The 13,759-nt window shown below is 36.1% G+C and overlaps 1 protein-coding gene across 1 annotated transcript; it reads left to right on the forward strand.

Annotated features, from left to right (window-relative positions):
• Positions 1-1,422: 1,422 nt before the first annotated feature.
• On the forward strand, positions 1,423-12,252 carry LOC145689089 (uncharacterized). Its single transcript, XM_081763218.1, has 6 exons — positions 1,423-1,519; positions 6,043-6,130; positions 6,567-7,007; positions 8,752-8,911; positions 10,261-10,368; positions 12,096-12,252. The coding sequence occupies exons 3-6, from the start codon at positions 6,570-6,572 to the stop codon at positions 12,134-12,136; spliced, it is 747 nt and encodes a 248-aa protein (XP_081619344.1). The 5' UTR covers positions 1,423-1,519; positions 6,043-6,130; positions 6,567-6,569; the 3' UTR covers positions 12,137-12,252.
• Positions 12,253-13,759: the final 1,507 nt, after the last annotated feature.

Here is a 13,759-nt window from a genome sequence, read left to right on the forward strand (position 1 = left end):
ATATATATATATATATATATATATATATATATATATATGAGGATGTCACGACTAGTGATGGGTAAATTCCCGGAAAGATATTTTTAGGGAATATTCCCGGGAAGATTCCCAAAATGGGAATTTATCCGGGAATTTATGTAAAATCAGAAAGAAAATTGCATTATATTACTATATTATGATTTCGAAGTTCAATTAATTATTATATCACAATATATTATTATTGTTGTCCTCAGAGGATTCTTTAAAATGTACATTCTGAACGGTCTATGTTGCCTTATTACCACTTGATTATTTTTAGACAGTACACATAAATGTATATTTATTTACAATACGTTCTATCAATTAAATATGTGTGAAAAAATTATATAGTAACAGTTTAAATTTATATGTAAGTGGATTTACTCAACTTGATTCCATACACGACCCTTCATTCTATCTATTTCTTGAAATTCCATACGTTAAATCACATGTAAAAGAAGTCCAAGTAGCCTACCTCTTCAGAAATTCGTGTCAGAGAGAGCAGACAGACCGACGTCTATTACTAATGGTGGTTCAAGGTTTATTAAGAGCACTTGATCTCTAATTATACATAATTCTAAATTATTTTACAAAATGGTTAATTTTCTTCATTTGTAAATTAGTACTTTGCTAATTTTGGCTGTTCTTTAAAATTGGGAGCCAGCTTATGCACCTACTTTTTTGCGATATTCTATTCCGATGCGGTTGTTTTATGGTTTCATACGTTAAATTACGTTACCAACATTAAATTCAGACAGCATTGTAGAGCGAGCGTTAGCGAATGAAGGCGGGTTAGAACCCCCCATGGCACATTGTTTTTTTTTTTATCTTCGTTACCGACAATTCACTTTCTTTTTTCACATAAATCACTTCCACTTACCTTTCCGTTTTGTATAAATCCGTTACTGCCCTAAACAAATGTGTTCGATACTCTCTTGACTACTTGAACATCACTATCAACTCATTTCTTCCCTAAATCATCCTACTTTTTGCTATTTTTGCCCCCCCCCCCCAATACTAAACAATTACCTTACGTTTTACTGCAAATGGAAATGGAACTTAAAAAATCATCCCTAATAGCACAAGTAGTCCACGGGACGTACCATACGACCCACAACGATCCTAAAAAATTCAGGATATAAATAGGTAATCCCAGGGAAGTCCCGCTTGGGACAGGCATGGGTCTATATGGATGGGAATCCCACGGTTGTCCCGCAGGATGGCCACTAGCAACGGGAAATAGAAATTCACAGTTATATGTATTTCTCTCACAATAAAAGAATATGTTTAAAAATCTGCAGAAAAGAAAATATAAACTATAAAATTTCGCCTGGTCCTCAGTGCTGTGGTGCGCGTTCGGAACCGTCATTTGTTTGTCATAATTGCATTGTGGTTTGTGGTATTGGAAGGAATATGTGAGGTTCAGCTGTGACGCAGTGGTAGATGTTAGTGGAATATTTTGTGTTCCAACAGATTTTAGTCTGCAGTATAATTGATTTCGGTAAGTGTGTGAAATGAAAATTTTAGTGATTTTAAAGAAAAAAAGAGTTGTTGTTATTCTAGTTGTAAAAAAAAATGATGAAATGGTGATCGTACAGCCGTAGTACTCAATGTTTAAAGTTCAACAGAGCAGGAATGCTATGAACAATGGATTAATATGGGCAGATTTACAATAGGTCGGAATCTTTTAAAATATTTTTCACTTTTTATGTTTCAAATAATTATCTAAAACCTTCTTATTCTTATTTCACACTGTTATTTCATGCTGAAATTATGGCGTTCAGTTTAAGAATAAGCACGCAAACTGATTTACCATAAAATCTGCATTGTACCTGATGTACCAAACTGATAAGCAGCCATTAAGTGTCCAGCACCAGCCTCTGGGATTTTGTTAAGATATGTGTGGTAAAGCGAAGATGAGCAAATATTGTCTAGTTATTTTTTACTAGATTTGGAGCACTAGTGTTACAAAACGCTTCTCAAAACTTATAGCTGATCGACTGAAGGGGCTTAGAAGCCCCGCAGGGCAAGTTGTTTTCTACCTTTGAAGTGACACATGATTTGCATGGGGAAGGTTCTAGATTACTGGTCCCCGATGTAAATTAGTAGATGGGTAGATTTCTTTCTGTACTAAAGTTTATACATTTAACTGATACAGTATTGCCGAGCGAGCGTTAGCGAGTGAAGGCGGGTTAGAGCCCCGCAGGGCATGTTGTTTTCTGTCTTTATTACTGCTCAATGGGAAGGGGGACCAGTAATCTAGAACCTTGCCTTTGCACTGCAACCATTGTTTCTAACCATTTCCCAAATTTTCAGATACAACACTTACCATCTCGTTCCTAACTTGTATTCAGCCGCCTTCTGTCTTAGCAAATAGTTCCACCATAACATACTTTCCTATGTTACTTACTCCCACATATGGTTTATGAAATTGAATGAAATGAAATATCTAGTTTAACGTCTCACGATTGTGCACCGAGGCTAAGGGAAACGGTGATAATCAGAAATGAATGAAATGGTGGAATGAAGAAAGTGGGAGGAGACGGTGTTTGTCCACCACAGAGTTCACTTGGCGCGAGCTGGGATCGAACCTGGAACCCCAAGCACCAGAGATAAACGCTCTACCTCTCAGCCACCGCGGCCCCATATGGTTTATGAGTTTAAACAATTATATTACCGTTTCACTATTTTACTACTAATATTTTTCGACGTATACATTTTTCTTCTGGTAGAGCCGTCTGCTAAAGTTAATCCGCCAAGGTGTTAGCGAAATTGATGAACATTGATTATTTTCAATTAAAACTGCTTTCATCATATGTTTTGTGTTTCTTTTCTGTTGTGAAGTGACTTAAGCAAACACAACAGTGTTGCACTTAAAAGCAGCGCAACAGAATCTGCCTTTTTACAAATTTTAACCTGACGTATCTCATGCAAATTTCATCATAGTGTTGAAACTTGCAAAGACGATGCAATGAAACCGTTTAAAGGGTACGGTGGAGGCTTTTTTTTTTTTTTTTTTTTTACGTAGCTTGAGTTACATCTCTCCACTATATTAATGTTTCAATTAAAAGTGGTTTATTTACTTTACGAAATGTAGGTCTACCTGAGCGAGCGAACGGTGTTAGAAGCCCCCCGAACATATTTGCGAATTACAACTACAAATAATAGTCGAACCCCTTCAAAACGTAACGGAGGTTGAAAGGTTAGAATTTCCAAATATCGAGACTGTGAAGCGTGATACGGGTTATCAGGCACCAGTGACGAAAGATTTTATGCGAAGAACTAAAGTCTTAATGAAATTCAATTAGGGGGTTGCTTTTTGTTTCTCCTCCAGTCTTTTACGGTAGTGATATTGATTTTAAAAAAAAGCAGGGTTGGCTGGTTTAAACCAGCTGTTTTTTTTCATTCATTACTCAAAAAGATTATACTACAAAAGCAACTCTTTTTATGTAAGTTTATAAATGTTTGTTTTGTGATTTTTTTTGTAGTTATTATTGTTATGTAATTGCAATCAAAGAAACATTCTAAATGTTGTTTTGTTTCAATGTTTACTATTGATAAAATGCATCGAAATTCCGTACTTTGTGTGTGGGGGGGAGGGTCATACAGACCCCACGAGAGGCATTTAGTGAAATGAGAAGTATCTTCGATATCTATTTATGTATAAATGAGTCTGAGCCAAAGTGGACCCAAAAATTCGTATCTTTGTGATATGCAAATTAAATAGTTGTATTTCTTTAATTTGGACCAATATAAGTCGTTGTTAACTAACTTGAATTAAATTAGTTCTTCTGTACTCCGTAGTACTTTGAAATTGTCCATATGTAATTCAGTATAATGTTTCAGTATAATGTGTCCTTCTGAAATGACTCTTGAGAGCTATATTAAGAAGCATGTAAAGATCAGTACAACGTATTTTTATCAGGATTCCTTGGTGAGTGAGTCGGCAGACGTATCGCATTTGTGGCCAATTAGTCCTGGTTCCGAGTTCAAATGGAGGACAATTTCTCTCGGATGTAACTCGAGAAGCACTTTTTATTCCGCTTTAAGCTTATGTGACCCCTTCCAGCATAACCCGGCTGTTGCATAATAACATCAAGGCGAAACAAACTGATTTCTGTCCATATATGATATGAATATATAGAGCAAATAATTTTAACCAAATAAACCTGGTTTAAACCCCAAAAGACGGTTTTTTTAGTTTTTTCAATAAAAACCATGTTTTTTGCCTACCCTGAAAAACAGTGACTTAGTTGCGTTACGAAATATAGCTGAACGAGCGAAAGGGGTGAGAAACCCCGCAGTTTTTTTTTTTCTTTTTTTCATTAGCACAATGGTTCACTGAGCTGCAGTACCAGTTCCGAAGTCATGGATCGAGTTGGGGGAGATACTAAATGCCATCCCAGTTAGGCAACTGCACTCTTCACGCACTTTATTGTATTTTATTCGCAAAATACGCAAACCTAATTTAATGCTAATATATTAAAATATACTAGTTTAGATTTTTTTATGACAACGATTTGTAATATAAGAAAAGATAAAAGTACTGCAGTAAATCAAATTGTAAAAGCTGAGCGAGGGTTGTATTCTGAAAAGAGGAGGAAAATAGAAAAACAATATGTGTGAAGGGTAATATTGGATGGAACAGGTTACCTTATTCTTAATCTGCACGGTGTGATTTACGTAAAAGTGGTAATTCGCAAATATAATCGAAAATTATGGATGACTATCCGAGTCATATGTTTCTTTTATTTATATGTTTAGTCAGCTTAGACAAAAGGTCTAGTGAGCTTTTGTCCTACACCGGCCAGTGAGTGATGGAAGGCGATGTTGGATGTAAAAGTAATGGAAAGCTACAACGTATTGTGCTTACTGTTCATAAATCCTTCTTATTGCCAGGGTTGGCAGAAACCATGTTTTGTCGAAAGAAAAGAATTTGATTAAACCATATTTTTTTTACATTGTTACTTTTTGTTCAAATTGATTTCTTTATTCATTTAGGTTACATATAACTAAGTTTGTGTAGCGTTAACATCCTTATGCAACAGGAGGTTGATGAGCCCTTTCACAACATAAAAGGCTGTTCCGAAAGTAGACATCGATAAAAATGACGTAATGAAGATAAGTCATGCGCTTAAAATACAAGTTTTCGTAAAAAGCACCTTGTTCGGTTTGGTGCAATCAGTACCTTAGCATAATTACAATCTGATTTTTTACTAGGGAACAACAGAATTTGGGCTTCGCCCACTTCACTTTATTCTAATGCGGATAGTATTCTGTGAATCGGGATTGTGCAGTTTCAGTACAGAGCTGAGCGGTATATATATATTTTACATCGAAAAGCTCCCGTTTTAATCGTGCCGGTGTGATTTTTCATAAGCAGATATTTTGCATACTAATTTTCCTAGGGTTATGCCCTAGGCTAAAGGAGACTGATGATAATAATAAGTTAAATGGTGAAATGAAAGAAATGTAAGGAAATGGGAAAACCCCGAGGAAATCAACGCACATGGTGTTAAAATTTATTTTATTGTCACTGTATAATAGCCAATTCGCTAAAAGCGACGTTTATTTCTTAAAAAAGTCTGGAACTTTAAAATTAAAACTGAAATGTCCAATTGATAAGATGTGGATGTAGCCAATAAGGTTTCGCAACTTCTAGTTCTGAAACTTAGTCGGCTATGATCCTGCCAAGTTCGGTCACCAAATACCTGGGACTAGTTCTCAGTGGCGTATTTACGATTTTCTTTCGGGGGGGGGGGCTTTGCTAACTTTCGGGGAGGGCTTTGCCTGAAAATGTGAAAATTCTGCAAGATATTTCATATACTTTACTATAGTAAGTAAGATTTCGGGGGGGCTTAAGCCCGGAAGCCCCCCCCCTAAATACGCCACTGCTAGTTCTGTTAAAAAAAAAGCTCGCTCACCTCAATAATCTGTACAGTGATTTCACTTGTGCAGTTGTCTTTCTAAAATAACTTAAAATATTCACAAGTACGCAAGATCAATATAACACATTTCTTTCAGGTCTCCTCTGTACATGAGTCTACAGAGGGTCGAGCTAGGTCTTGGGTTCGAGGCCAGGCGGAGGACAGTTTTTCTTGGGTGAAACTGGGTAAGTGATTTGATCCCACTTTAAGCTTTAGGTTCCATCCTTCATAAGGTCTCCGCTGTTACATAAAGATGTTAAGGACAATCTGGGCTTGGAGTGGAGGGTCTCTCAGTAGCATGGCTATATGAGACGTGCAACTACAGCTTAACGTGGAATCTGAGTCACATGAGCACCCATCGCGAATCCGAGTCTCCAGCATCAAAGGCGCGTACGCTAACCATACAGCCATGAGGGAGCTTGCTAAGGTCAAACGAAATTAGTTCTATTCACATGTAATCTAAATAATTAAAGCAAATCAATTTAAACCAAAAAACCTGGTTTAAACACTAACAAAAAAAAGTCTGGTAATTGTGCTAACTCAAAGCTGTTTCTGTTTTGAAACATGACTTTTGCGAGCCCTGCTGAAATTTCAAGCATTGATTTTTTTCACTAATTGTAGGAAATGGAAAGAAAGAGAAAATCCGCAGATTGCATATCTTCGAGGCATTTACGAAGACGGATAAAAGAAGTGACAGATGAATTAATGTTAACTATCTGTGAGAAGACTGTATCATCAGATAAGGAAGTTAATATTGAATCAAACAATGGAACGTCCCCGATCACTGGTTACGTGTCAGCAAATGTTCGAGGTAATACTTTAGATGTGGAGGAACCCCTATATTCTTCACAGAGGCTAACATATGATGAAAGCATATCGGGAAGTGGATTGTCTTCAGAAGAAAAGTTAGACACTATTGGAACGTTTAAGACGAATGATAACCAACGAGTAGAGGAATATAACGGAAGATCACCGCTGGAGAATTTCCCTCTTCAAACGCTGGACGACCTCTATGAGTGTGAGAGGAGGATTGCAAATGATCCAGCATTTAGGAGACGTTTGGTATGTTTAGCTCCGTATTTGTTGAATATATTTAGTTACGAGAAGAAAATGTATGTTTTCTTACAAACGACAAATATAGGGTTGCCACCTACCGCGAAAAGCCACTGAATTTGAAGATTCTGGAAAATTCAGGGATTTCTTTTTTAAAAAACGGGAAATTTGAGCTTAACTGAAAACATAAGAATCACTGCCAAACCAGTTTGTTTCTGTATGTCTTATTGTAAAGGAACTCATACTGTTCTTATGGGTGAGACAAATAGTATCCCCATTTCTGTTGGCTGAGCACTAAAAGAAGTAAACTATTACGTGATTAAAAGAAGAGCGGTAGTTCGGTTCTCCTATGTTATACATATAAATTATAGGTAACAGGACATGTGCGAGTCATGTACATTTGTCAAATCGAAGTATTTTAACTTACAATTGTGCAGTTTTTTACTACTCGTTTTTGTTATGCTGGTGATCACTTTTAAATGTATAAGGAACGTTTGTGGCGTAACTTGCTTGCAGTTTTAGGTCCCATGCTTTGAAATTTTAAATTTAAATTAGAGTAGTAACAATCAGTTTTTCAGTTCTTGTTTTTGATCATCATCTTGAAATTTACGTTTTCCTTTTAGTTTAGGTTTCTTGTAATGTAAACGTGCATACAGAGGTAGACTACTGTATTTTTGTGGTGCACTAATGGTAATGTAAATTGTGCTAAGCTTCAGACTGAAAGTTGCCAAATAGAGATACATATTTATAACTTCTGTAACATTTAAAATATTCTTATGCTTCTACAATTCCTTACTTAGCTTTTCTTATCCACTATAGTATAGCTGAAGTGTGTTATTTATTTTCAAAATTCGAAAGTACCCATTTGAGTAACTTAGTGTAAAATTTTGTGAGAAAACTTGGAGTAAGGGAGTTTTGAAATCCCAAAAGAGTAGCCAGCCTCAAATATGTTTCTTATTCAGTTTTATTAACGATATGTGTATGTTTAAGATGTAGCAGGCCCGTTGCCACAGGAGACTACGAAGAGCTAAGACCCTGCTAGAACATTTTTTAAAAACGTTGATCATGGTTACATATGTGCTCAACCAATATGTTCTTTAAAAAAACCTACATACGGAAAAAAATCATCAATAAAAGAGGCATTTACCATACCTACAACAGACAAATCAATCAACATTTTTCAAAAAACAAACCACAAGAGACACCAAATGAAACTAATAAATCTACACAACCAGACAACCGGCTTGAATGTGTCAGATACACCTTGAGTGCCTAAAAAATTTGCTTTATTTCTTTCTTTTTATCTTGATTTAGTTTCTTTTTTTTTCTTGTCCACACCGTCGGAGACAAACATTTAGCCGAAGCCCAGTCTTCGAAAATTTTTTGTTGTGCGATAAATCTTAGTATGTATCGTGAATATAATGGTGTATGTTCTCGCTATGTGTACAATATATTGAGTATTTTTTTGGTGTTTCTTACTGTCCGAGAAATATTTTTAACTGAAACATTGAAAACAACCAACTTCGATAAGAATGAAGTATACTTTAATGTGTTAGTATCGCTATTGTAATTGAAATACTTTTTTTCAAAAATAATTACAAAAAATACCTCTAAAAAAATTTATGAAGTTCATAACGTTTAAAGTGCTAAGACCTGATAATTCCTGAAATTACCAAGTTTGCAATCAATAGAATTTTACATTTGTACTCTGATAAATTTGGTGCGTAATTTAATGTTAAATGTTATATTTCAGATTGCAGAGCTCCGTAAGATAGGGGGTACTAATATTGACAGTATTGTTACGAATATAATGAAGCGAATTCTAACCAACATGTTAGCAGCGGAAATAAGTTGGACAGGCGGAAAGACGAAGACATCATTCTCAGCCCTTGCGCTTTGTGATGTTCTTACAGGTAATATATTATGATTTATTATATATTTTCTTTTATTATTATTTAATACGATTAACTAGAATTTGTATGTGTTTCCACTCGATTCGACCATCCACCACAAAAATTATCCAGAGGTTAGTATTGTAAGACAATTCTCCGAAGTAATTTGTTCACAGAACTCAGTTTTTCCAAAGCATTTGTATGAGAAAATAAATGTCGATATGTTTCGACAATTTAAATTGAGGATTGTGAATTTAGTATTTTATACCAGCTTACATAAAATTATTCTCTTAGTTTCTTGATACTTGTTTAATATCATAATTGACTTTTCTTAAAATTTAATGATCGTGAACTGTTGTTTCATTCTATTTTAAAATTTATTTTTGAGAAAGAAGAATGGATAGTAGATTTTTTTATAATGTTGAGCAGATTGCGTTATCCAGGATATTTTTTTTTAATCGTGGTATAGTACACAAATATTTCTCATGTTTTGAAAAACCTCTAAACTTAGTTATAAGGTAGAATTACAAGCTACCACGTGTCTGAAATGCTTCGTGATTTTAAATAAAATTAGGATGTTGTTTTTGAAATACACTAAAGTCCTACAAGTTATGGGATAGCGGTATAGAACCACTTCATGTGTTGCGGTAAACAAATATAAATGCACATAGCACTCGACTTCTGTTACTTGAACTTCTGTAAAAGGTCATTGACCGTGATGTTGCTTCTACGACAAAAACTATCAATGTGTGTGTTGCTCTTGATAACTGCCAATATGCCGGATAGCCATACTGATCATGATCCCAGTTGATACGAACTGATGGTAGAGTGCGTATGTGGCGGAGACTCTAGACGCCGTAGACTCAAGTTGTCAACAAGGCAGTTACAAGCTTGTGGCCTGTAATTATGTGGTGCGTGTTTATATGGCATTCTTGGATCCTCGAGTCCGATTGACCGAGAAAATATCAGCAAGCCAAAATTATTCGCGATTGATTTGCAGAGCATTCTAAACAATGAATCGGCCAACTATACTGCTAGACATAAAGTTAATAGAAACATGTACGATATCATCGTACGAACCATTTGTGCACACGTTTTACTTGCAACAATCGCGTCATAATAGCCAACAACCAAGACTTTATGAAGGATTTCCACCGACTTGTCGAGTCCATGCCATTCCAAGTTGCTGCACTCGCCATGCTCGAGAAGGCATAGCACGATAGCCCTATTATCTTTGTATCCCATAACTTTTGGAACCTCATTTCACCTATTGAAATGCATGTCGAATATTTCATATTCCTTCTTGTTATCACACATATCTAGTGCAGAAATTTGCCAGTTTTTCTCATTCAGCAATATTATATTTCCAGAGACAGTGAGGCAACACGCGTCCAGCAAATTTGCTACAGATGCTGAGATCAAAAGACCAGTTCAAAGCTGGCTTCGTCACGCTACGGAAAGAATGAAAAGAGAGATACGTAAGTAACATATTGACACTTTTAGGTTTGTAAATTGCTTGCTCTTGCTTAGTCGACGTGGTGAACGGAAGCTTCAAGCAATCAATTATAATACAGAAAATTATTCTGTATTATAATGTATTGTTGATGTCGCACCAAAGACACCATTGTGCGATCCTACTTAATAGTTCAGAAAAGTCGTTGTAAAATTAATAATACACTCTCTTTGCATGTGTAACGCACCCGCGATAGGCATGGAAACCCATTTACGAAGTGGAATGTGTCGCTACTAAATACGTTTTATGACCAACGCGCGCCAGTGTAGATGGCTATTGTAATTATTATAGTTCTGTATTTTTATCTCCATACAGGTCAGGCAGTCTTCGTTTTTAATGTTGTTTTGCCATGTCCCAAGAAATCCTACACGATATACTTTCACATAAACTATAAACATGCCAAAAGACTGCTTGGGGGCGATCGTCCTTCGGGATTCTACAGGGTGTTTACTGGAGTTGACGTCTAGACTTACAAATTTTCAAAACACCAGCCTGGATTTAAAAAAAAAAAGGTCATACTATGATATTCAAGAAGCTCTAAAATGTGTTGATAAAGCTAGTTCTTCAATATTCTGATGGAAAGAATGCATAGAAACTAGTGGGTTAAAAAAAGGAAACACTATTGATTTTCTTTCTCGAATTACCAAGTTCTTTCAATGTTTGACCAATTCATTTTATCATCACCTACACCCAGATAATGGGACTGCCATCTTGAAGGGTCTCAAAGGAAATCTTTACATTTCTCCAGTATTAGACAATAATTTCCAGTACATTCCAATATTTCCAGTAAGAAAATCAAATACCAGTAGATTACCAGTATTTCAAGTACCAGTAGACATCCTTTTCTACACCACAGTTGATTCACATTATCTTCATTGTGTGTGTGTGTGTGTGTGTGTCCAGCGGAAATCTTGTTCTTTTTTGTACGGTTCGGGTAATTTTTGGTCATCCCATTGCAAATACTTGTATCAATATTGTATTTTGTTTATTACTTAGTTGCTCCTTTCTAACTTCTATCTCAAGGTTTGTAACGAAGTAATGCTAGTAATTTGGCTTCATATGTTCCGTTTTCCACTTTTTACATGACATCTGATACAAAAGAAAGTAAATGAATTCAATGGATAGAGTTTTTTTTTCTTTCGTTGAAACAATTTTTTACTTACCTCAAGGGACAGTAATGTTCAACAATGAATAAAAGAGACAAACGTCATTATCCAAAGCTCGAACTGGAATGTGTGTGTGCCTCGATTGGCCTGGACAGTTAGCTATGTTGCTTGTCTTTGCCTTTTGACTTGATTACTGATTTAAAGGCTAACTTTATATATTCATCGCTATGCGAACTAAATCCAAACTTGGTGTGCTTTCTCTGCTTTTTAAAGTTCGTTGTTGGTTTATAATTAATACTTAGTATTATATTCACTTCTTGTCAGAAGCGCGACTGATTCGCAGCATCACATGTACTTACATATTTCTAGCGAAAAGATTTTTCAATTCAAGCAAAACAGGTCTCATTGTCTTATGACTGGATCATAATAATAAAGCGAGTAATTCCAACAAGTGTCATCTCCCTACTACTTTCCATACATCCATACGTATTTAACGTAATTATTAGATTTTTATGTGGCTATTTTTTATGAATATTTGCACTCACTTCGTCTTTTAACAGAATTTTTTTCCTTTTCCATTTTGTAGGGAAAAGGGATGAACAAAGCGCGATGTTGACAGGCAAATGAACACACAAAAAGCTGAAATGAACATGCAAATGCTCACATTATAAAACCCTAGAGGTATATTTTGAAAGGGTGAAAAAATCCCTTCATGTATGATACCTTTTGAATAAAAGCTTGTACGTGTGTAACCCATTTGTTTTATTAAGCAAATCTTTCTTTGCTACACAGATGCTAGATAACTACGATCCAAACGTGACGTTCGGTTATTAATGATTAATTAGGTTCATGTTTCAGAAAAGGCAGTTTTTTTTTTTTCCTAGTTGAATCATGTTCCATTCTTATTTTCTTTCTATCCCTTGAGGAGAAATTTACAGCTGAACAACACTAAGTTAGTTATTATTACAAGTAATGTGGAAAAATACTATATGCAGATAACTTATATATTGTAAATAGCTACATCTTCGTTCTTATTTCGCATAGTCCCATATATGACTATGTTGAATCGTACAGATCACTTTGTCACAAGGAAGACGTCTGAAGGATTTGATGATGATACAATGTGGCGTCAAGCATCCACTGGCTACATTTTGCAGTTTATCTCGCCAACAAGGAGATTGTCCAAAGGCACCAATTGATATATTTTCTCACGAAATTTAAATTTACCTAACCATAGCTAATATCATTGGAAACGTTACTGCGGTAATAGAGAGTGCAAATCAACGAGTCAAACATTTGCTTTTGAAATGTTTACCTATAGCCAGTGGCGTATTTAGGGGGGAGGCTTCCGGGCTTAAGCCCCCCCGAAATCTTACTTAGTATAGTAAAGTAAATGAAATATCTTGCAGAATTTTCACATTTCCAGGGAAAGCCCTCCCCTGAAAGATAGCAAAGCCCCTCAAGAAACAAAATCGTAAATACGCCACTGCCTATAGCCTATAAATATGTACCTGAAGAGACTCACTGGGACTTTGAAGCGGAAGTTCATGTACAGGCCACCATGTGGTATTGCACGATAGCTCTATCGGTAATTACAGAGTGAAGCTATTGGTTATTTTTAGGCTCTGGCTTTTCAAAGGCGCCTCTCAAGTAGCTACACGTGAAATAATACATATTCCGTTTGATTTGCACTGTACATTGTGTTTGCAAATCTGAAACCAGAGCCTGAAAACAGTCAATAGATTCACATCATCTTTTCTGGTGCAATGCTACACGGTTACACATGAGCTTCCGTTTGAAGTCCCGTAGGATTCACATCAGGATTTCACGGATACCTCAGGAGTCCCACGGGATCGTCCCGGGATTATCCCATTCGCGTACGTGGTTCTGCCTGACTATCCTCTGGTTTCCTACGGGATTCTTCCTGCATGACTCCCGCTGGAGTCCCACGGGTCGTCCCGTTTCCCGGGACAAACGCGGACATCTGGAATTCCCGTGTCAGTCCCATGGATGTCGCAGGAGTCCTATGGGAGCGTCCCGGGATAGTCCCGTTTTCCCGGGCGGGAGGGCCATAGGACATCCTAGGGAAGATTTTGTGCTATTAGGGATATTATTAGTTATATAAAGTACCGTCAATTTTAAATTTTTTAACCTCCAAATTCTTTAAAACCTAGAAGTACATCATAATATATTAAAATAAAGTAATTAGTCATATGGTTCTTATAATTTGGAAGATGATTTAAAGAAATG

The sequence above is a fragment of the Thermobia domestica genome, chromosome 7 (assembly GCF_964235325.1).
Source record: "Thermobia domestica chromosome 7, izTheDome1.hap1.1, whole genome shotgun sequence".
NCBI lineage: Eukaryota > Metazoa > Arthropoda > Insecta > Zygentoma > Lepismatidae > Thermobia > Thermobia domestica.

Excerpts from the sequence above, each read along its gene's own strand:
- LOC145689089 (XM_081763218.1), top strand. The coding sequence starts at position 6,570 with ATGGAAAGAAAGAGAAAATCCGCAGATTGCATATCTTCGAGGCATTTA. Across the intron at positions 8,912-10,260 it reads GCTTTGTGATGTTCTTACAG|AGACAGTGAGGCAACACGCG; the intron begins GTAATATATTAT and ends TTATATTTCCAG. Across the intron at positions 10,369-12,095 it reads AAGAATGAAAAGAGAGATAC|GGAAAAGGGATGAACAAAGC; the intron begins GTAAGTAACATA and ends TCCATTTTGTAG.